The 22,832-nt window shown below is 38.8% G+C and overlaps 3 protein-coding genes across 5 annotated transcripts in view; 1 reads left to right on the top strand and 2 right to left on the bottom strand.

Annotated features, from left to right (window-relative positions):
- The window catches only part of LOC136436830 (ETS-related transcription factor Elf-2-like), a 32,564-nt gene extending 30,717 nt beyond the window's left edge, over window positions 1-1,847 (bottom strand). The window contains exon 1 of the mRNA XM_066431181.1: window positions 1,710-1,847. The gene's annotated coding sequence lies outside the window, so the exon portion shown is untranslated. The remainder of the gene's footprint in view (window positions 1-1,709) is intronic.
- Window positions 1,848-3,795: 1,948 nt separating this feature from the next.
- Window positions 3,796-22,832, bottom strand: part of LOC136436827 (protein SDA1 homolog) — a 139,789-nt gene continuing 120,752 nt past the window's right edge. For both annotated transcript variants that reach the window (XM_066431177.1, XM_066431178.1), the window contains exons 20-26: window positions 8,498-8,589; window positions 6,669-6,791; window positions 6,319-6,395; window positions 6,093-6,177; window positions 5,345-5,416; window positions 4,840-4,926; window positions 3,796-4,434 (exon numbers count right to left, since the gene is read on the bottom strand). In XM_066431177.1, the coding sequence (XP_066287274.1) occupies window positions 4,390-4,434; window positions 4,840-4,926; window positions 5,345-5,416; window positions 6,093-6,177; window positions 6,319-6,395; window positions 6,669-6,791; window positions 8,498-8,589 (581 nt within the window). In that variant the 3' untranslated portion in view covers window positions 3,796-4,389. The remainder of the gene's footprint in view (window positions 4,435-4,839; window positions 4,927-5,344; window positions 5,417-6,092; window positions 6,178-6,318; window positions 6,396-6,668; window positions 6,792-8,497; window positions 8,590-22,832) is intronic.
- LOC136436826 (uncharacterized) lies at window positions 11,921-21,046 on the top strand. 2 transcript variants are annotated; one of them, XM_066431176.1, is made up of 4 exons: window positions 11,921-12,310; window positions 17,990-18,371; window positions 20,033-20,068; window positions 20,957-21,046. In XM_066431176.1, exons 2-4 carry the CDS (start codon window positions 18,084-18,086, stop codon window positions 21,002-21,004), a joined length of 372 nt encoding a protein of 123 aa, XP_066287273.1. In that variant the 5' UTR covers window positions 11,921-12,310; window positions 17,990-18,083; the 3' UTR covers window positions 21,005-21,046. The 2 variants fall into 2 exon arrangements, 1 of the variants encoding a protein (XP_066287273.1); XR_010756096.1 differs by lacking the exon at window positions 20,033-20,068 and having other exon boundaries at window positions 11,925-12,310.

Raw genomic sequence — 22,832 nt, 5'->3', positions numbered from 1 at the left:
AGATGAGCATGAACACCTAATCTTAACTATAAAAACAGAAAATATAGACGCCCTTTCGAGATTCAACTGACACTAACAGTAACATGGTTCAAGACAGGCATGCAAGTGACACCATGATATCATGTTATTGTTGTATGTTATTAATATTCAACAACCCAGCAAGGCAAAATTATGTATTAACCCTAGAAATGCTAGGTGAATTTGTATTCAGTTTAAGTTGGAACCAAGACAAATATAGTGCATGTTTAACTTTGAATAGAGACAATTTGACCAATGCAGATGCTTTAGGCTAAACTATCATTACATTGGCAGCATTTGAGGTCTATTCTGTAATAGTAATACTATAGATTTGTGTGAGCACAGGTGTATATGTAAGTGTGTCTGTGTGTGTGCGTATGTGTGAGAGAGTTTATGTCTATGTGAGTGTGTGTGTGTATGTATGTATGTGTGTGTGTATGTGTGAGTGTGTGTGAATATGTGAGTGTGTGTTTGAGTGCATTTTAGGGTGCGTAACTCGTAAGATTATAAAGCTTTTGAGTTGTAATGTAAGTCAGTCTGTGATGACATGCATTTGACACCTAAAACCACCTGTTGTCGGTGTTATAAATGTCTCATCACAAAACGTTCCTACCAGAGCAGAAATTTCCTAAATATCTGGCAGGAATCCTCTCTGGAATATTTTTTTTGTCTTCACACCCCTTCCCTTAGGCTTAGCAGAAATGTAAAACTAAATGTGATTTATGCTCCTGACACTGTTTTCTTTACAAAGAAATTACTGCTACCTGGGTTCATAGCCACAACATTAACGTTAATTGCATTACTCATGTCTGAGTAATACATGTAAACTAACTGATAAAAGCAGTAGAGATTTTTTGAGGGGGGGGTGCTAAATCAAACCTTACAGAGCTACCACGCTACCAAGTTGAGGCATGTTGTTTGAATGACCTCATGTGATGATCAAATTCAGACGACTCACCTTGACAACAAATGTAGAGCATGCACTGCATCATCTTGCCTTTTAATACCTTACACGTTTATCACAATCCATTTTAACAGCATGATCATACCCACATTGGCTGTCTGCCTTACATGGCCACAAGTCCAGGTGAATCACCGTGATGTTTTTGTGACCATGAGTCATCTTAAGCCCTGGGCTGTTCAGTGTAGCTGAGAAACCTGCCAGACATGTTTTCCAACAACCCACGCACAGAGTGCGTACAAAAATGAAAGCGTTTGATTTCTGTGGGAGTAAAACAGACCCTATGTTTAAAACTTTCTGCGAAGTGCTAGGCAATGTTCGATGCTATTCAAACTCATAACAGTGTGATGTAGTGATATCGAGATTGTCTCGTGCAGATTGTGTTGATTACAGCAATATACAGTGGTGTGTATGTAAACATGATTTACATGAGTATCCAAGTAAGGCGGGACCCAACAAAAGTCTGCTTTTAGCAGAGATCTAAAGTAAACATGGCGAACACAACTTCCTAGCATCTTCCTAGAATACGGGATGTTGGCTGGGACGGTTCCACGCGCTCGTGGAGAGAAGTGTTTCCATGTTACACCAGCTTCGTGCTGGCATTTCAGCGTGCCCACACCACCACCTGATAGCGTATCGGCACGATAACTTTGTTAGGTCGAGGGAGGTCACGCCAGATCGTAGGGGAAAGTGGCCCAAATCGGCAAAATAGAAGCCTACAAACACTTACCTTCTGATCGCTGAGGTCTCAACGTGGTGGCCGAAGAGGTTAGGTCTTAGTTACACGCATACTAGACCTACAACTTTGGGAAATCCCCTCCCCCTTTTAGCTACAACTGGTCGATGGGAGATTGTGACATGCAGAAGCCGACGTCACGTAATTGGGTTGATTTCCAGCGCTGTGATTGGTCAGCTGCCGGCCATCTGACCTGCTCGGGCGGCGGAACTATGGATACATCCATATTTGGGAGGGGTGTGTTTTACCCGGGAAAACACCCTTTCGTTCTGGGAAGTGGGGCATTTTGAGTTTCGATAGATGACGTGATTTTGAAGTGATCTTCAGCTGGCGATGTTGTTGTTGCTTATTCATAGTCTTCAGGAGCAGAACAACTATGAACTTTTTCACAGCAAAGGAAAGTTATCAACAATACGATTTTAAAACCATTTTCACCTTTTTGACCCTGATTATTTGCACTGGAGGGCATGTCCACATAACACAGTGAGACCTTCGAACACAGCAGTTAAAATGTGGACAGGATATTACAATTTTTTAAAAGCTTCTATTTCACTTGCAGTTTCTTTTTTCAAAGTTCAAAAATGACTGTGCATGTATAACGTTACATTTTTAGAAAATAAAACTTTTAAAAGCTGCTTATCTTTATTGAAAAACAATTTGCAGCCGGAGGGCATTGTTTGCACCAAGGATCCTTGTTTGCATCTACATTTGTACCTTGTTCAAGTTGTTGACACTTAGTAAAAGGATAGAAGGAATAAGCTAGTGAAATCCCAATTTTGCTACAAATAAACAAAGGCAAACCTCTACTCTTGTCTTGTAGACAAGAGTGGTGGGATCTTTGACATAAGACCTCAAAAGTCAAAGAACACCTCGGCCATGTAACCCCCTTCTGCTTGAATGGTACCATCCACTACATCATTTTCAATCTTGCTGTGTGGAGGGCAATACCATTCCATAGGGGTGAACTTCTTTTGTATTACAGCATTTTACTTTCTTCAAATCACACAGTATACAATTACTCAACAGCGGTAATTCTTTTAGTGGAGCAAAGGTTGTAACAGATTATCATTATTATCATCATTGGGTCGGCTGTCCGACTACTCTTACATCTTTCATGAGACACTTTCTGTAGCTTCCATAGCAGGCCTAGGCTCTCTGGGACTTTTTTGGGGCTTATGATACACTTTTTGCTGATGACTACTTTTTGTACTGGGTCCTTTGTGAAGCCAGCCCGTAACCATTACAAGCCTAAAGGTTACGGGCTGGCTGCACAAATGACCCAGTACAAAAAGTAGTCATCAGCAGAAAGTGTATTATAAGCCAAAAACATGCCCTCGAGAGCCTGCTATGGAGGCTACTGTTTCTACACTTTTTATGCACAGGCTTTTGAAGCCACTGTGGATTTACATTGTGCCACAATCATTGCTGTGGGTATCTGATATCACCGTTCTTGAGTTTCCTGTGTTTGTGCAATAAGGTGTTTGCACTCATGGTAAGTAAATGTATTCTCTAATCTCCAAGCAGATCGTTCAGTGGCAGAATCGTAAGACAGTGTCCAGCGGGCCTAATCTTAGAACAGATCTTCCAGTGCCCTGCAGGAAACTTCCTTTGCCTTATTCTACCACCTGTTTTTGTGTAATAATGTGTTTGCAGTTAAGTGACTCTGATAAGTATTATCTGTCATATCGAAGGTACCCTGACAGATAAAATCTAATTTGTACATATAATCACAGTTTGTTAGTTTGAACCTTTGTTTATTCATGAGAAGCTCAAATCAGCACGCAGGCCGCTTTTCGTTGAGGTTATAAGACATTATTTATAGGTCTGACTCTTCCAGTCTCAACAAGTCAGCTTCATGGCTGTAACATCACAGCCAACTGGGTCATTACCTATGATTCCATACCTCCATCATCCCATTAGATCTACATAGAATTCATCACTCTTCCCTTTCGCACCATCAGCCACTTAACCTATGAGGTAGAATTTCCTTCAAGAAATGGCTTCTACTGCTATGAGACAGAAAATGAATCAAGAATCATACTTACTGTCTAGTAATCAACTTGAGTCAATACACAACAACTTGACTTTTTAGGAGCTGATTTATTCCATATCATACTTTGACAGATGAATTATAACTGACCAGCTTTCTTGACTTCCACAATTGTTTGGTAAAACAAAATCATAGTGGAATAGCCTCATGAAATTCAATGCATTCCATACAGTGGTATCATCGTTTGTTCTTAAAACTGAAATCAAAATATAAGAGTAAGACTATATGAAGGTTAACTGTTTCACTGTAACGACATCATTAGCTAGTTGCGCACATTGGCGACAGTTGCTATTGAGTGGAACTGTAGATACATATAGCATAAGAGCAGGAATTGACGTATGACTTTGATGACTTGTCAAAATGCAGCCACAGAATGATCCAAAGATTAGGACAAGAGCAGCATCAATTTTTCTTTGCAATCATAAGGCATAATTTTTTTATTCCCGTCAAAAGAGGAGACAACAGGGAGTAAAATCTGTTCTGGTTTGTCCTTTTGGTTCTGCACAGAAGGGAATATGATACCCAATATTCTGATATCAATTGTAATATCAACTTAACTTCACATAGTAACATATGTGTTATTTCCATAAAACAAAAATCCAAATTTCCACAATGTTTCCGGGATTAAGCTTGCTTCTTCCTCTTGAGAAGTGAATCTCTGAGTGCAATCTGGAAACAAAAAACGTCAGATCTTAGACATCATGTGATGTGCTTTGTACAACAGTTATCAAAAAGAAACATTATTCAAGTCTTAACATCAATTACTGATTTCATTGTATGATGTATCCTGTGAAAATGGAATTGAGAACATGTAAGTATTATGAGGTAAATTTCCTTCAAGAAATACTATGTAGCTTTCAGTGATACAGAAATTGTGAAACACAACAAGCAAATATCAATAAATAAATCATTAAAACAGTCTTTGTAGCTGACTTCTGCTTCTTTCCCATGTGATAAGCAGATAGCAAGTGTGGATTGCATGAATAGACTTCGCAAATCTATGTATATGAATGCTCATAGCTGCCCCCTAGCAGTTACAGTAAGTACGACAGGGCAGGTGACATGGACACCCACCTGTTTGTCTCTGAAGGACCTCTTCCCCTTCCCCCTGACCTGCTTCTTCTGCTTCATCATCATAAAGGCCTTGTTCTTCTGCTTTTCCTGGGAACCACAGACAGAGAATTTCAATGTTGGGAATTCTGCTTTATTCCTTTGTTGTGTTCCTACAACAAAGGCAAGCTCATAGCAATAATACACTACATTATGTGTTACGTTTATGAAGGTTAGACATCCAGGTAACAAGATGTGCCAAAAAACAGTTACTCAAGCAACTGGATAAAATTTTGAAACAGACGTTTCAGACAGCATTCGCTGTCTTTCGTCAGTGACTAAAGGAGAGAACTGTATTTTGGCGTACATTATGTGTTGGTTGCGACACATGATACATATAAGGCTTTTACACCTCCTAGGTCATTAATGGTCATAAAAACAGCAGCAGTTGTCTCATATTTTCATAATCTTATCCAACATTGTAGGTCTATGGTTTTGTACTAAAATAATAGAAGGCAGGGCATAATACCTTGTTGGTTGTGCTGGACCGTTGGTTCTTCTTCTTTTTGCTACCAAACTTTTCTCTTCCTTCCCGACCAGCCTAAAATAAACGATGAAGATCTTTATTGTACGCATATACCCACTGGGTTAAGTACAGGTCATATCAAAAGCAATGGTATACAGATACATCTATACATTGTCAAATTACTCCAAAAATTTTAAACTACATGGATTCAACTTCTTATTTCTTTGTCTAGGTTTGTCTAGACTCACTAGAAATATAGAATTGTCTGTATTGCTTAGGTGTATGAAGTAGGGAAACAAAGGTTATATCAGTCTATAAAGCTCAGCTCTCTTTGTTGTACTATGATAAAGAATCAAACAAACAAAATTGTGGCTACAAACAGTAGTACTGAAAACATGCTATCTACTGTTCTAAAAGAGTATCATATTACAAGAACATCTTTACATGCCAAGCACATGTCTGTCCTCCATTAAGAAAATTTGTAAAACAACTACCACAACATTCTGCATCTGGTATACTATAATATCCAAGAAGAATTCACTTTCATCATACAGTAGATACTGTTATGTGTTAACATAACCAAAAGACAGAATAGTTTTATAAGTGCAGCTGTACATAGTATAAAGTAGAGTGGATTCATTCCTCAAGCTAACCGACATCTTTCACACCGCAGTCGTCCCTCAGTAAGACTCCTGAAGCCACATAGTTCCTGTTTAGAACTTTTATTCAGTCTGTGCATATACTCCCTTACCTGGACAGTAGCTAGTCGTGTTTCCTTGTTAGTTTTGGGCTTCTTGTGGATCCTCTCAATGTCTGACAGGGTAGGCAACTCAGAACTGTAACAAGTGATGTACCAGTTTAAAAAAAAATCTCAATGTATGACATGTACAAAGAGTAACATGTTACCCTCTTACATGAAGTAAACACATAGAATGGTAGCTACATGCATTCACCAACGAGATGCATTCATGTCTCACCTTGTCTCCCTGTCTTCAATCTGAACATGTTTTCTCTTCTTCCCCTTCGGTGCAGCTTTCTCCATCTCTTTGGAGATCTAGAAAATGAGGAAAATGAATACCAATGAACACAGTATGGCACAGTCATAGACAAGTGAAAGGAATGTCTACTTAAGTCATATCTTTGAAACGCTATTTCCTGCATTTTTTAGTAGAAACTTTCATCTTATATAATTAATTCTACAGCAATTTTGTGGAACTGATGATGATCTGATGAAAACGTCTTGAAGTTTCAATCAAAAGGAGCAAAATTCTGTCCAGAGACAGAAGGAGAGAGTCACTTTTTGACAATTATAGAGAACATAGCTTACCTGTTTTGCTCTGATGAGTTTGAGATCTTCCTGCGTCAGGATCCTACTCTGGCTGATGGCAGCTGCCTTTCTCTTGGCCATCTCTGGTGTTAACTTCTCACCCTCCTTTGTAGTGTCTTCTCCCTATGTATGGCACAACAAGAAGCAAAACATAACATCTGTTAACTTTTACCCATGGCTACATATTCTCTAGATGCTACTGTGTTTGCAAGAAGTTATCATATAGTAAATAAAATGCTGCATTCTGAGATCCAATATACACTTCTTCCTAGACTTTTATGATTCACACTTAGAAAGCTTCACCTGTGGACACTGGACAAATTTGCTCCAACATTTTCATACAAGATCATGGTCAGTAATTCTAAATTGAGACGACAGTCTGATAGTGTATTGTAATTTTTAAAATCAAAAGATTCATTTGCTGTACATCATCTCTGGACTCCATCACCCGAGACAAAATAAGCTACTGTACAGTGAAGTAGAAAATGAAGTAATTAAGGAAAACAATCAAGAGCTAATGAAGTCAACGAACTCTAAACACAGGGACCATGCTTCAGTGAGTGTGTCTGTATCGAATTCAAGCGGAACAAAATTCTGTCAATCTTTAGCCCTCTCCCTACTGAATTGCACATGTACAAAGAAGACTCTTATTGGGTGTAGATGCTGCACTGATAATAGCATCTGTTAATAGTTTAATTGCGTAAACCAATATTAGAGTTCTTTATACATAACTAAAGGAAAATCATGGCAGCTTGACTGCCTTATCTAAATTCTCCTCTAGTTGTTCCTTCTTAACAGTCACTCCATCTGTTTCTGTCAAGATTGAGATCTTGGCAGCTGACCAATTTACAAGGGTCTGCATGGGGGGTCCCGATAAGGCTTTATGCTGCATTCAGAAGAACCCCCTACGTATCACGCTAAAATCAAGGAAGGCAATTATGCAAAATTTGGTTGCGTCGCTAAGCTTTACCTACGCATTATGGTAAATCAAAATAGCTTGTCGGAAAATGGACATGCAGGCCCTCATATACAGCAGGTACAAGGACGTTCAGAATACAAAGTGTCAAAACCACTAGTTCCTATCAGGACTCAGATATACATCAAGTACATATGCCTTAGGACTCCCCATGATCAGAATACTAGTCTAAGAGTGTACAAACCATTTCTTTCTGCCAGAACTAACGTAATATTCCAAAACAGCAAGAACCAAGGACTGTTCAGAATACAAAGTGCCCAACCCACCTGAAATGTGTTAATTGGCTGCCATCGTACCTACTTCACAGATGATAGCCCATCTGTAGCCCATTGCGAATTTACCAGGATTACTGTTTATCCATTATCTTCTATTCTAATATATGCTTCATCCTTTCCTACATCCTACTTTACAATCTATAAGGAATCACTACAAACAAAACTGCCCAAGACGACCACTATGGGGACGGATAAAATCTGGTCTGTGTGGACAGGCGGTCACTATTGACAAGATTCGTAATGTTTGTGTTAATGGGAAAAAGTATCTAAGGCCACACCAATTTAATTTCTTGGTTAAAGGATTTTTATTTTAAAAAAAAAAAAAATGTAGAAAAAAAAAATCATGAAAACAGAAGGCTCTCTGTTTTCATGATTTTTTTTTTCTAAAATTTTTTTTTTTTGAAAATAAAAATCCGTGTACCAAGAAATTAAATTGGTGTGGCCTAAGGGACAACCAAAAAGTCATCACATTGGCCAGGTGGTTTTAAGTAGAGGTGGTCATTTGTACAGGTTTGACTGAGCTTTAAAATCTCTATGCAAGCCATCATTGTGCTGCTACCATCTGTGTCATAACTCACCTGTTCTTCATCTGAGGAATGCTGCACGTCCACCCATCCCTCACTGTCATCATCATCATCTTCACTACAGCTGGCCTCCTCCCACTCTTCATCTGTAAGAGACAAAATCAGTTCAGTCCATCTCTTTTTGTTGTCATCAGTATCACTGTAGAGGCAGCGTCAATCACTAGCTGGTAATATTTTAGGCCTTCAAGTTAGTATCATATAGATTTGCATACATGTTCAAAGCCATTTGAGGCCCTTGTATCAGAACTATATTATGTCAATCTCACCACCCCTGACATTAAAAACGTCAGTAACAGATATCTTGTTTTTGTCTTTTTTCAAAGTACACGTATGCTCGTTATGAACAGTTCAAATATCTGGAAGAAATGCTGTCACCAACATTAGGTAAATTTTGTCAAGTAATTAAAAGCAAAAACTGCTCCAAAGGAGGATGGGGTATAGAAATAAAGATCAGAAAACTTGGATGTTAATTTGATAGACTTTTAATTTGTGATCAGAATACCAAATACAATGTTGTGATTAGTATTGTTTTTTTAAAGACTAATGATATTTCAAGTAAAGAATTACCAACAGCCAATTAGGCCCATTTGTTGGCTCTTTTTTAATTATAAAAAATTGATAAAACCACCAGATATTCATGTTCCAATTGAAATTATATAAACAACTTCAACATAACACATGCGAAATGTGAAAACAGGCAGTAAGAAATAATTACCCGTCTTACATAATTAATAACAATCTGAATGAATGTGATTTTTTGCTCAAAACAGGAAGAGTTTTGACACACTTATACATGTGCATACTCCCTTCATAGCAGTAACACACATCAGCATGCCACACGTATGCATCCCATCTAAAAGGCACCACATTTTCCGCATCAGAGGACACATCCATGGTTGAAAAAACGGGCACCATCTCACAAGAATACCCTGGGGGCTTCACAGCTATTAATCTGCCATGGAGCGTCTATGCAGTACTGACAAAAACCTGTCTGTGCCACATGATTAATGGCTGCTCTTCATACAGCGCTGTATTATACCTGTCTGCACCCCTCACACGCACATTATATTACAGGGGGAATCAGACTGAAAGGCACCTACAAAGACCCTGGGTTACAATGCCACAAAAAGTAGGAGATGTTGAAAAAAAACATAATATTAAGTACAAAAGATGCCGCCAATTTGATAATTATTTCTGTGTCATAGCACATGTACTAAATATAGAGGCTGTCAAATGATGAAAGGGCAGTGAAAGTAGAAGGAGTCGTAGAAACACCCCTGGATGAAATGATGATATTTTAGGTTGTTGAGATGATCCCAAGAAGAAGTCATTGCATAGTGATGGAGAGAGTACATTTTGTATTCTAAGTCAGTCAAGTTATTTGGAATCTGGAAAAGGTCCAAGAATACACAGAATAAGATACTTGAAGTATGAGAGAAATTATCATCTAGTTCAGACATGATCATAAATTAATTCATGGAATCCAAAGCCACAGGGACCATCATGTCTCAACAGGAGTTACATCAAAGTGAAATGCACTGAAGTAGTGGGGAGTGCTGATCTTAATTGCTGCGGCCCTAACGTTATTACAAAGCTTTCAAAACGGCAATGATTTCATTGCTGATACGTACTTCATCAAGTTAGTGGTTATTCTGAAGAAAATTGAATTTTCATCATTTACTCTTTAGTGCCAACCCTATTTTCACGATGGTGAATAACAATTTTCTTTCCTCAGTATCATTTTCCACACAGACTGCAGTATTTGGCAAAGTGCCACCCACATACTGACTAGTGCTCAAAAACCCTGAACAAGTCTGGGGTAGGAGCCAAGAACTGTTGGAGCTCACTCAGTCATGCTGGACCAAAATGCTTGTTAAGTTACTGTAAGATTACTGCACAAGTATTGGTGCTGAAGTGTTGCCTGAAAGGGATAGCAAAGAACTTATATAAGCACAGAATAAATTTGATAGTATACTGTTCACCATCAATTCTTATTGAATTGTTGCCATTAGCATTCTCGGTCATTGCATTACATTTGCGGTATAGATTTCAAATTCTACTACATAGAGTTAGCACTTAAGTGACTGGTATTGCATAGCTTAACCAAAAAGGTTTCAGTCCAATTACATAAAGCATTCAGGAGACAGTGATCAGTAACAAATTACCCAGAGTACACCAGCAGTGCCCATGTCATTTAGGTGGCCAGGGCACAACTGACCCTTTATGGATTACCACTTTCAAAATGAGAACGCAGTGATTTTGCAGGAGCTCAAGACAGCCACAGTTGACATTTTGAAGCCACATTTAATCTCTGCACCAAAATACCAAACAATCATAGAGATAATTTGAGATAGCTTTAGCATAGACATAACAGTACATGTCTCTTAATGTGGAATCATTCTGTAGCATTAAAGACTGCCATTTATTTGATGAAGCTGGGGCTGTTAAAATGACTAAAATGATGATTTATATGCACAGCTACATCATATACCTGACATTAGTTATATCCAATTGAAGGACGAAAGAGTCCCTGAAGTGTTGCTAGAATATTCTGTAGACTATCTAGTATCTTCTTTAGTCATGATATATTTTGCTTTGTGACAATTAAAGCTGCCCATTACCACAAGGTAAACGCAAAAACGTTGGCACACATAAATGCATGAAAGAGGTCATCTTTGTAATAACGAAAAATTAACACAAAGCATGACTGTCACATGTTCTGCAAGTGCTAAGGCCACACCAATTTAATTTCTTGGTTAATGGATTTTTTTTATTTTAGCACAAAAAATCATGAAAACAGAAGGCTGAGGTGAAAACTTGCACCTGACCCTGTTCACTCCCTGAAATTGTGTGCACCAAAGTACAAACTTTCCTCTGAGATTCTGTTTTCCTGTTGATTTTCCAATCTAGCATTTTTTTTTAAATTTAAAGAAATTAAAATGGCGTGGCCTAAGATTTGGATTTTCTATCTCCCAGCACAGTTGGGTTTCAGAGACATTAATATGGGACTGGCATAAGAATCTGACAGCATGCTAAGCATGCTTATGGTAGGCCGAACAAGGACATTTCTCAATCAATGAACAGGCAGCAGAAGAAAAAGTCAATATTCCAAGGGGCACCATTGAGGGATTCTCTAACTTTCTATACGAGTGTGAGCTTAGCATAATCAGCAGCACCAAAATGAATATCAACAATTCTTACAATATGTCATAAATCCCAATACAAGAAAATTTACTATAATCTCTATTAACAGCCATAAAAAAAGAGGAATACTGAGAAACAACAACATTATTTTTGGGAAATTTCTTTACCACGGATCAAGGCAGATTGTAAGCTTCATTAATGGCAGTGGGATTCACCAATTGCACCAGAGCTCCCCTTGCATGTTAAGAGACGATTTCCGAGGCTCCGCCCTGCCAGTCTGTATTTCTCTCATTACCTGGCAACAGCAATGCTCCAACAACCAATTAGCATTGCCACCAACCACAACCCAACGTCAATCAGGAAACCCATACGGTTTCATACAGCTCTGACCTATTTCTTGCAATCCCCTTTCCCAACAGGTAGACTGTATAAAAATCTCCAGTTTGTGCAGAAATGTAAGTAGTTTTGAGAACCAGGTGCTGCTGCCGAAGGTAATTCCCACCGAGCTACCCTAATCAATTATTAAGTGTGGGCAATTGCTACGGACTGCTGCAAAGGCCCAGTGGCTTCCAACAGCAGTGTCAGAACAAAGGAGACCATCACAGATGTGGGCCACCGGTGGATATGTGGGATAGAATTCCTCTTTTTGCTGGAAACCTGCAGGTATGTTGTTATTGATAAGCTTTGTTAGGAATCATGGTGCAGTGTTGACATGCGAGTTAGCGGTATTAGGCGGCATGACCTGCCAGGATGTGGGAAGATTACTGGTCAACGGCACTACACGATCAGTAGATCCAAAGCTGTCGTTATTTATGCTGGGTGTAAGTTAGGGTAGGCTGGCTACAGGAGGGTAATTGTACTACAGTGCCAGGCCGTCGTGTACCTAATTCATTCTACATCTTACACAACATCCCAGCAATAACTGCAGGGGGAGTCTCCAGTCGAGGAAGGTTGGAGAAAGGGAAGGATTGTATATCTATAGTGCACACAGGTGACGTTATATGACATTCAATTTAAATTCTATGGCACCAGGAAGACCCTGTCAGTATGCATGTGCAGCATGCATTCTGATCATGTACAGTAAGCCTACAACATCATGATGCTTTCAGGCTATGAATTTCCTATCCTACAGTTAGATAAGTGTATAGCAGTGCAATAAGTATAGAATATCAAGCAGATAACTGTAGATGTACAAAATAATGGATCATAAATGTACTGCATATATAACGTTATACATATCGTATCATAAACTACAATGATCATTAGAAAATGGTCATTTCTCTGTATACAATATCCATCATAGTTGTGTCCTACCTACATGTACATGCCCACTAGCCTGCAAAAAAGACAAAGCTATTTAAAACGCATGAAGCAAAGAGGGTTCTCTCATAGCACAAATGCGTACAGCTTGCACTACAGTGACTTACAGAATGGTGGGAAACCATTTTTTTAAAAACAATTCCATATAGCATGTGTGGTGTGGTAACTACACAGTTTATAAAATTCAACATAACAACATCCAGAATGCAATCTCTTTGTATAACAAGAGAAATTGCTGGGAATTGCTAACTGAAGATATTTCCAATATAATATTTCATTGATAACATGCTTCTTGATGCAAAATATTTCTAAGTAACAAGGCGACCTATATTGTAACTCATACATATTACTGATAGAGTATTGAATCAGCTCAGCAAATGGGTTAGGATCAGGATTATGATAGAAACAAATAGCCTTTTGATATTTGATTACAACATGCACAAATCCCCTAATTAAGAACATACTGCATTATCTCCTTTAATCTGTATGAATATAATGTGCCTAAATTACCCACAAGAATTCGGTGTTATTGATTTTTTCCAACATTACAAAACACAAGACCCGTAATTTGCAGTAGGTCAGTCCTGTGGGGTGGCCGGGGTACTGAATCATAGCACCAGTACAGGAATCTCATTACATCACTCAGACCAGCATCAAATTTACAAACGGGTTCTCAAGAGACATAGACTCCTTGTATGGTGTACTGTGGTGACAAATTGAATGATAGTGATATGCATTAAGTAGTTGAAGGTCCCAGTGTGGGTCTCTTTTTTCATCCTCAGTTAGGTCAGAACTTGGGCAGAAGCAGTGGTTCAGGCATGTTCTCCACATTATAACACAGAGCAGTGGTAAGGCCACACCAATTTAACTTATTGGTTCTCGGCAAGCAACAGAAGCAACATATGTCCTATCATTAAAAAACTACGGTAATACAGAACTCTACAGACTTGATATACCCACAAATGTAACAATCCCCTAACATCCAATTTTTAGTACTGCGACTAACTGTGTTGAAATAGATGTTCATTATGTTAGGCGAGAAAAAATGTGGGTTGATAGGTTGGCTCAGGTGGAGACTGTCACTAAATTTTGGTTCATGTCAACAATTTTTGCAAATCTGTAATTTGTCTCAAGACAAACATTCAGCTCTTATTTTGTTATCCTGCTCATGTAATTCTTTAAAGTGTTACAGCGGTATTTGATCTCAGCCTATAGTAATGCATGGCCTATCCATTGCAATATTGTTGTGAAGCATCCATGGAAACAGGGACAAACAACAAGACCAAAGCAAGTAAGATTAATCATTGTACTGATATCATAAGTAGCGTATGGTCAGATGGGTTTGTCTTTTTTATTCCAAGAATATGATGAAAGAAATCAGTCATGAAGGTGAAGGAATATGAAGCATGGGGAATTCAATCGGGGTGAATCTATCGTGATTTATCTGCAAATGCTTTTCAGAGTTATATAGAATTATGGTAGCATCAACACTTTCACCTTGCATAGAAAAGTCAGCACCAACAAATTTGTAGTAAATTACCTTTTGGCGTAACACATTAGGTTTGTACTGAAAAGTACAAGCTGCATATCCTGACAGATTTATTTGATCCACTCAGACCAGGATGGACCCCTACTCTTATCGATAAGTATGGTGGAAGGATAAACTGGATAATTTTTTTCTCCACTTCCTTGTCTGACATATATTTTACAGCTTGCTCCTCCCTAGCTTTTGACAATGGAACAGTCTAAAGTGTTTGGAGTGGTGGAGCCAGGCCTTATCAGACTGTGCCAGCATTCTCTTTTCCAACCTAAGGGAATTCTCATCACCATTTCTGCAAAGTACCCATCACCCCCCCTCTTTTACAGTCTTTGACTCCCTGATGATATAACACAGTAAACACCACCACTTTACGCCGTGCTAACAACACTTGCCAGAAAAGAGGATATGCAATTGTCTCCTTCACAGTAATCTAGAATTCCCGCTGGACAGACTGTAAATGCTTCTATGTCAGAACATTACTGTGCACCGACCCCCATGAGGAACCCCTGGGGCATCATTCTGTCAAGTATCACCATAAACCACATCTAGTCATTCAGCACCATAGACAGATCAAACGTACATTTGTATGCAGACTTGCCCCTATGTTTATCACTGCTGCACAGGCAACATTCTTCTTTTGCAGCTTTGACTGTTCTTGTACCTCTATCTGTATTCATCTTTTGAGTATGACATGGGCTACATATCATTACAGACCCTCATTGCATGTGAATCTTACATTGCGGCAGTTCACTTTCCTTGCCAATTATTTCAACATGTCATTATACTGCCATAGAAGCACATTATTGATGAAGGATGGCATACTGGGGAGAACATTATTGTAAAAGATCAGGCTGTAGCAGCATGCTGCGGGGGGTTTCTGTCTTTGAATGGAATAAAACAGAACAAGATAGAAGAGGGAAAAGGCTACTTTAGTATGTGATAAGCAGTACTCTCTCTATGATAAGTTCTTGATATTCTTGCACAGTGTATGGATGTTTTGGATATTTTCTAGCAGGGAAAGTCCTCCTCTTTACTATTATTCTTAAATTAAATACAGCTGCATGCAAAATTATTCACCCCCCCTTCACATTTTGGGCATTTTGGCAAAATGAGGAACAATACAACTGCAGAATATTTTTAAATCATATAAGTGGTAAACAGATAGTTTATTGCAATCCAATACCAGGGCAAAAGTCTAGATTTATTTCAACGTTCATCCAAAATTGCAACTTTCACACAAAAAGCAGGTTGCAAAATTATTCACCCCCCAAGAGGGTCTGTCTTTAGTACTTGGTGCAGCACCCCTAACTTGGGCCTAAGCTGCAATTACCTGGTGCAAATGGGAACGATAGCCTGTCACAAGCTTCTGGCAGCTCGCTTTAAGAATTGTGGTCCATTTCTTGCTGGCAATGGTCTCCAGCTCAGCAATGTTCTAAGGTCTACGTGCCACAACAGCTTTCTTCAGATCCCACCAGAAATTCTCAATTGGGCTTACGTCTGGAGGCTGTAATGACCACTCAAGAACCTTCCAGCCCTTTTCTCTAACCTGGCTTGAAGCCTTTTTGGATTTTGATGTGTGTTTTGGGTCATCGTCTTGCTGGAAAGTCCAATGACGCCCCAGCTTCAACCTCTTGATAACAGACTCGATGACATTCTTGGCCAGAATAGACTAGTATTGTTTGAATCCATGATGCCTTCAACATGGAGGATATCCCCAGTGCCATTAGAAGCAATACACCCACACAGCACCACAGACCCACCACCATGCTTCACGACAAGCAGGGTGTTCTTCTCCGCGTACGCATTCATTGAGACACATATCTCTGACCCATAGGACCGAAAAGGTCAAGCTTTGTTTCATCAGTCCATAGGAAAGTGTCCCAATACTCTTGTGGCCTTAACAGGTTGGTTTGAGCATGCTGCAGGCTTTATTGCTTGTGGCATGGCTTCAGCAACGGTGTGGGTCTTGGGGTCCTGGCATTGAGCCCTTCAGCATGAAGTGTGTGGCATACTGTGTCCTCTAAAACATCAGTTCCTTCTCCAGCCAAATTGTTTTTCAGGTCCTTTGCAGTAAGAATAGGGTCCTTGTCCGGGAATATTACCGTGGCTACTGAAATTCTGACCTAGAATGTCACCGAGTCTGTTATCAAGAGGTTGAAGCTGGGGCGTCATTGGACTTTCCAGCAAGACGATGACCCAAAACACACATCAAAATCCAAAAAGGCTTCAAGCCAGGTTAGAGAAAAGGGCTGGAAGGTTCTTGAGTGGCCATTACAGCCTCCAGACGTAAGCCCAATTGAGAATTTCTGGTGGGATCTGAAGAAAGCTGTTGTGGCACGTAGACCTCAGAACATTGCTGAGCTGTAGACCATTGGCGGCGAGAAATGGACCACAATTCATAAAGAGAGTTGCCAGAAGCTTGTGACAGGCTATCATTCCCGTTTGCACCAGGTAATTGCAGGTTAGACCCAAGTTAGGGGTGCTGCACCAAGTACTAAAGACAGACCCTCTTGGGGGGTGAATAATTTTGCAACCTGCTTTTTGTGTGAAAGTTGCAATTTTGGATGAACGTTGAAATAAATCTAGACTTTTGCCCTGGTATTGGATTGCAATAAACTATCTGTTTACCACTTATATGATTTAATAATATTCTGCAGTTGTATTGTTCCTCATTTTGCCAAAATGCCCAAAATGTGAAGGGGGGGGAATAATTTTGCATGCAGCTGTATATTCACTGTAGCATAACTTACCACAATCAAGTTACTTACCAATGGTGTAAGTCATCCACAGACCATCAATGTTTCCTTAATACAATGAAATCAAGATAAAACCCACCTGATATAAGTTGAATAGGTAGGTAGGCATTTGTAAGTATTACAGGACCATGAATGAGTACAGATTCTACACAATATACTTATTGTTTGTATTTACGTCTTAACTGACTCAGTTCTGAGGCAAGTCTCTGTTTTTCTTCCCTCTGTTGTAACCCTTTCATAAGTTCCTGTCTCCAAAGACTGCTGTTTGCTGCAAGTGACTCCCATTTTAGAATTGTTCAATCCTTCCACACAGGCATGAAAGGAGTTAGCCAGTTCAATGGATCGTCTTCTAAAGCTTTTAACATCCGCAGTGGGGTAAAGCAGGGCTGTGTACTGGCTCTTGATTGGCATTTCCTTTGCAGTCATGATGAAGCATGCTTTCAGTTCATCAAGTGAGAGAGTCTATCTTCACACCAGATCAGAAGGAAAGCTTTTCACCTTGTATAGACTCAAAACCAAAATACGAGAGGTACACATCAGAGACCTGTTATGTGCAAACACTAGCAGCTCACTCAGTGGATATTTTTGGAGACATTCTCACATGCTTGTCAAGACTTCAGTTTGACTATAAGCTTAAAGAATAAAACTTGATGCTAAAGAACCTCTGTGGTTACAGTTGAAAATATACAGTGCAATCCCTAAAACTGTTCTTCTAATCTATTCCAGCTGCAAGAGGCTATCCCATGAGAAGAAGGACCTCCTTGCCCAACTGGCAGGCTTTCTGATTCTGCCAGCAGATAACACAACCTCTGAAAAAATCATGATGACTTCTGACCCTGGGGTCACGTACTATGAAGTCTCAGGAATTGTCATCAAACCTCCTGGAATCGCGGCGCTGAGCCTGATCGGCGCGGGGGCGCTTGGCGTGTTCCTCTTTATCGCAGTCTTCATGTACATGTTTTTGAAAGAACAGAGAACTGTATCATCAAGAGTTAACACTCCCGCCCCGCTGCCGACCATATCCGGAGGGCGAATACACGAGAGGCTCCGAGAGGAGACAACGGACAGTTTTGATGGAGCGGAACTTGTATCACTGTCACCATCAGAGGTCAGGCTAGACTTTCAGTGCTGTAGATTCTCACATGTCTCCATGCAGAGTTATCTTAAAAAGATAGTAAACAGCCAAGGGCAACAAGTAACCTTTAGCATGATAATGTATATTCCAGCCTACAACACAAGCTAAAATAAATAACACTTAGTCTAACTATGTTTTGCATCTTGCTTCCTGTTAAACTACCAAGGTTCTGGTAATGTTAAATACCTAGCTGTAATCAAATGCATTTTGGCAACAGAGACTAAAACTGCACTCTAAATGACAAGAATAATTGCTTGCTTGTTACAAGAGCTAGAGTGTAATCAAATAAGTCTGATGCATGTAACAGGTATCAGGCATTTGGCCTTTGGCAGTGAAACCAAAAGGAATATAAAGCTATACCACTAGTACTGTTAGCAATCCAACATTCTGCATGCTCTTTACAGCTATAAAAAGACACATCTACATGTATATGTAATGTAACCATATGTGTGTTACTGAAATAACAGAAGTATGTGCATGCAGTTTGTATGTTAATTGATAGGTGGCAAACCTGCTTGGATTCTACTTGCTGGAATGAAACTGAAAAAAGGGGTATTTCATTTGTAAGCTAAAAAGATTCCAGATGCTGCAGTTTACAATTAACTTGACAGGTGGCATTTTTAACCTGCACTTGTTTGCAATACCGCCATCACTTGGTAGGTGGTGTCCTTGGTGCTGAAAATCAATGCTGTTGTTAATCCAACACAAAACCTTTACCATGTAATGTACTTTACGAGCCCTTAATGATTCAATTCAATTAACATGTTTTCCCTATCTTCTACACAGGACTATGTACTAGATTTACTTGCTATAGATACACAAATTTTTAAGGTTTCCTCCCCGGCTAAATTGTTTTTTTGACTTTTCATTGTTTTCTCATTAACAGATTAAGAAAGAACTGTAGTTGTACTGAATACTGATAGCTTAATGGAGCAGCTTTGTTGGTAGATGGATTAGATTCCAAAGGAAATCTTCCTATCACAACTGCTTTTCCTACTTATCCAAACACCATGAATTGGGAGTGGATCAATTGGATTGTCTGATGTCAGAATTACAGGATGATACAAAAAAAGGGACTTAGCTGCAGGGTGCATGCATATTGCTATATGAAAGTCAAAGATCCTAGCTGATTTTGTTTTCTAAGAATGAGCATTCAATATTGATACAAGTTGGACAATACAACTCTGTCAGTCCATTAATGCCCTATCTACAAACAATAAGTACATTTTTTCCACAAAAACAAACTTCTACTTTTCAGTTCTTTGTATGAACTTGACTCATGATCATGTGTTAATAACCTGTATCTATCACTTTTTCTAGTTCAGTCAACTCCCCTATATTAACCCGATTTTTACTCCCGAAATTCTCTGAAAGTGGTCACACTCCCATTTCTTTCAACAAGACATAATGGGTTGACACAGAGTGCTGTTCTAGCTCTAAAATTCCTCTTGATCTCATGAAGAAGTATTATAACCCTTTTTACATTTGGCATTCTGTGACCTTCAAACAAAAGTTGCTATTAGCCATTATATGTAGAGTCCAAGCCCTTAGTAATCCATTATGATAAAAGCCTGATGGAATGTTCTGTTGGTGTGCTCTAAAACTAATGCACTACACTGTATCAATGACCTTAGATCATGACCTTGCCATGGAGTTGGCACGAAGGTTTGGTATGTATGACCAAGTTTACTGTCAAGTTCACCTCATGGTCATGCAGCTTGTTCCATCCCACCACTACTGATCTAGCTTAGAACACATGCTCTAAACACATGCTGAATGGGAGAAATAAAGTTGCATGCCTGCCTGTAGTCATAATGATCATGGTATAAGATGATAGAAGCACATTTGGTTAAAATGTGAAAGAAAAAGTATAAATTTCAGGATTCCAAAGTAAAGAGAATGCCCACCCTTCCCTAAATTCCAACTTTAAAGAAGCAAATCCTAATGATTCTATCAAAAAAAGTTTCTTTACAAACTTCTTATTGGTTGCCAGAATCAAACTTCCTCTAGCTTTCATGCTATTTCTACTCCAAGAAAATTAAAAAAAAGAAGCTCAAAGATTTCAGCAAAACCTTCATCATTCCCATAGATGACAAAATAACAAGCATTCAACATGCATGTCTGGTAAAACAAATCTCATATGTCTAATGCTTGACTAATTCAGTTAGTCTATGTACAAAGTGCTAGCATGACTAACTACATGACATCTGCATGTTTCTACATGAAGTAGAGTTAAAATAACGGTAGACACCTCATGCCTGTCTGAATCTGCTGTAAAACTTCATAGTACTTAAAACTTCATAGTAACCTTCATCAGCCAGCAAGTTCATCACAGACTATCTAAAAAAATCCATCTATTCCTATCAGTATCACTTTTACACCGTCCACTGACAACTGAGCATGATTTGTATGCCACCAGAGCGCCCACAACAGAGTGCCATCCTGGTACTCCATCATCCATCCATCTCTATCCATCTCAAACCTCTAATGTACTGCCAAACATACTGGCTTCTGTGCGCCGCCACTTCTAATCACGATTATAACTCTGTCTTTCACAGAACAACTTGGTGCGTGCAGAGACAACCCACACTATAGTGGCAGAATGAAGAGGACAGAAATATATGGATGGACAATAAACGACCAAATTTTCTACACGTACTAGCTCTTGTAGTCTATTGGTATTAACTATGAGACATGTATGGGAGTAATTGTTGCAATATTGAAACATTGTAGTTGTTGATAGGAGAAAGGTGATTTTGTTCAGTTTTAGATATCTTTAGAGAAAGATTCTAAAATAGGTTAAAAATAGAGAGAAGAGAATTCAAGGCTCTGGTGTTATGTTGCAAACTCTTCCAAATATGTACATATCACATATCTCTTCAATATTCTATAGGAAATGTAAAATCAATCAAGATAATGCATCTACTGTAAATAAGAAAAAAATGAAAACATATCCTTAATAGCAAAAGCAAAATTTCTCGAGCAAATTATGATAAGAATTAAGCAATGAGCAGTGTATACATATATCATGTAGAACATAAAACATTACTTCTTTCACAATAATGTTACACAATATATCTGATATATAACTTTAGGGTATCATTTCACTATGCATGATGTACAAAATTAATGTGCAAGAAAAGGCCTTTCAGTCTGGTTTACAGAAACGGTCAGTTCAGTACACAACTTTCTGTTCTTCTCACAACTATCAAAAGTAAGAAGTCAGCACTTAGACATATCTTTCCTTCATATCCTGACAAGTACTTAAACCACCTCTAGCAATGACCTTACCATAAAAACCCTCTAGAAATATCCTTTGAAATTCCTGTGCATGTACCAAATTACTCTCCATGACATCTGTTGTACTGTGAAGGTACGGAGAGAAGCATATCACTCAATGACACTTGTAATCTATTCTATGCCTGTTTGACAACAAGATGCCCGACAACAAGATGCCCTTCAACAGATTTTGGCGACGCCTCAGTGGCGAGCCAAATGGTATAGTAGTGTCCGTGGACTTTTTCAGAGGGCTGGAAGTTACTAGAGCAAACTGTGCTGTGATGTGCAGTGAATAGAAGATCCTGGAGAGAGCTGTCCACAGTTGTTATGCATCAGCCGACAATGCCTGCGAGTGATTAATTGATTGTATTCTTCTGACCAACCCAATCATTAATGATGGTAAGCAAGTTTTGCAGCAAATGTGAACTATGCAACATACATGTACATGTATACAATTTCAATACACACTGTATTTCAATCTTTTTTAGGATTGTTGTAGATCATTCAGATGTTCTTTTTCCATCACAATCGAAATGCTGTTCTTAAAGGAAATATACAATAAATTGTGAATAAAAATTATGATGTTAGTATGCTGTTGTTTAGATATGTGCAAACTTTTTAATCATTTATGATTATCATCATTTTTCTCATTGTACTTAGAATTTGCTTGTTTGTATGTAACTGTATGTACTTGTATGCTACATTGCGTTATTCTTGACACAGGGTCCCACTGTAAAGTAGTGGTCACACCACTGAGATGGGCTATCCTAGTCTGAGTACCAGACTTTTTAGCTTTTGTCCACTCCCCAAGCTCCGCTACCGGCCAAAAACTGTTGCTTAGGGAGCAGACGAAAGCTAAAAAGGCTGGTATTCAGCGGAGCTTGGGGAGCGGACGAAAGCTAAAAAGGGTGGTACTCAGGCTAGGGCTATCCTGGATAAATATGACAAATATAATACAGTCAAACAATAGATATGTATGCCAGAGTTTACATACAGAATGTTGTGTAAAGAGATTTATATATACTACAGAAAGCTAATGAATGATTAAGTGCAAAGTTTTTGTTTAGTTACGATTATCATTATACTTTTTATAGTGAATCTTTTACACTGTACTTGCTATTGTTTCTGAGTAAAGATAACATTCAAAGCAAAAGA

The sequence above is a fragment of the Branchiostoma lanceolatum genome, chromosome 6 (assembly GCF_035083965.1).
Source record: "Branchiostoma lanceolatum isolate klBraLanc5 chromosome 6, klBraLanc5.hap2, whole genome shotgun sequence".
NCBI lineage: Eukaryota > Metazoa > Chordata > Leptocardii > Amphioxiformes > Branchiostomatidae > Branchiostoma > Branchiostoma lanceolatum.
This window is presented reverse-complemented; position numbering and strand designations above follow the sequence as displayed.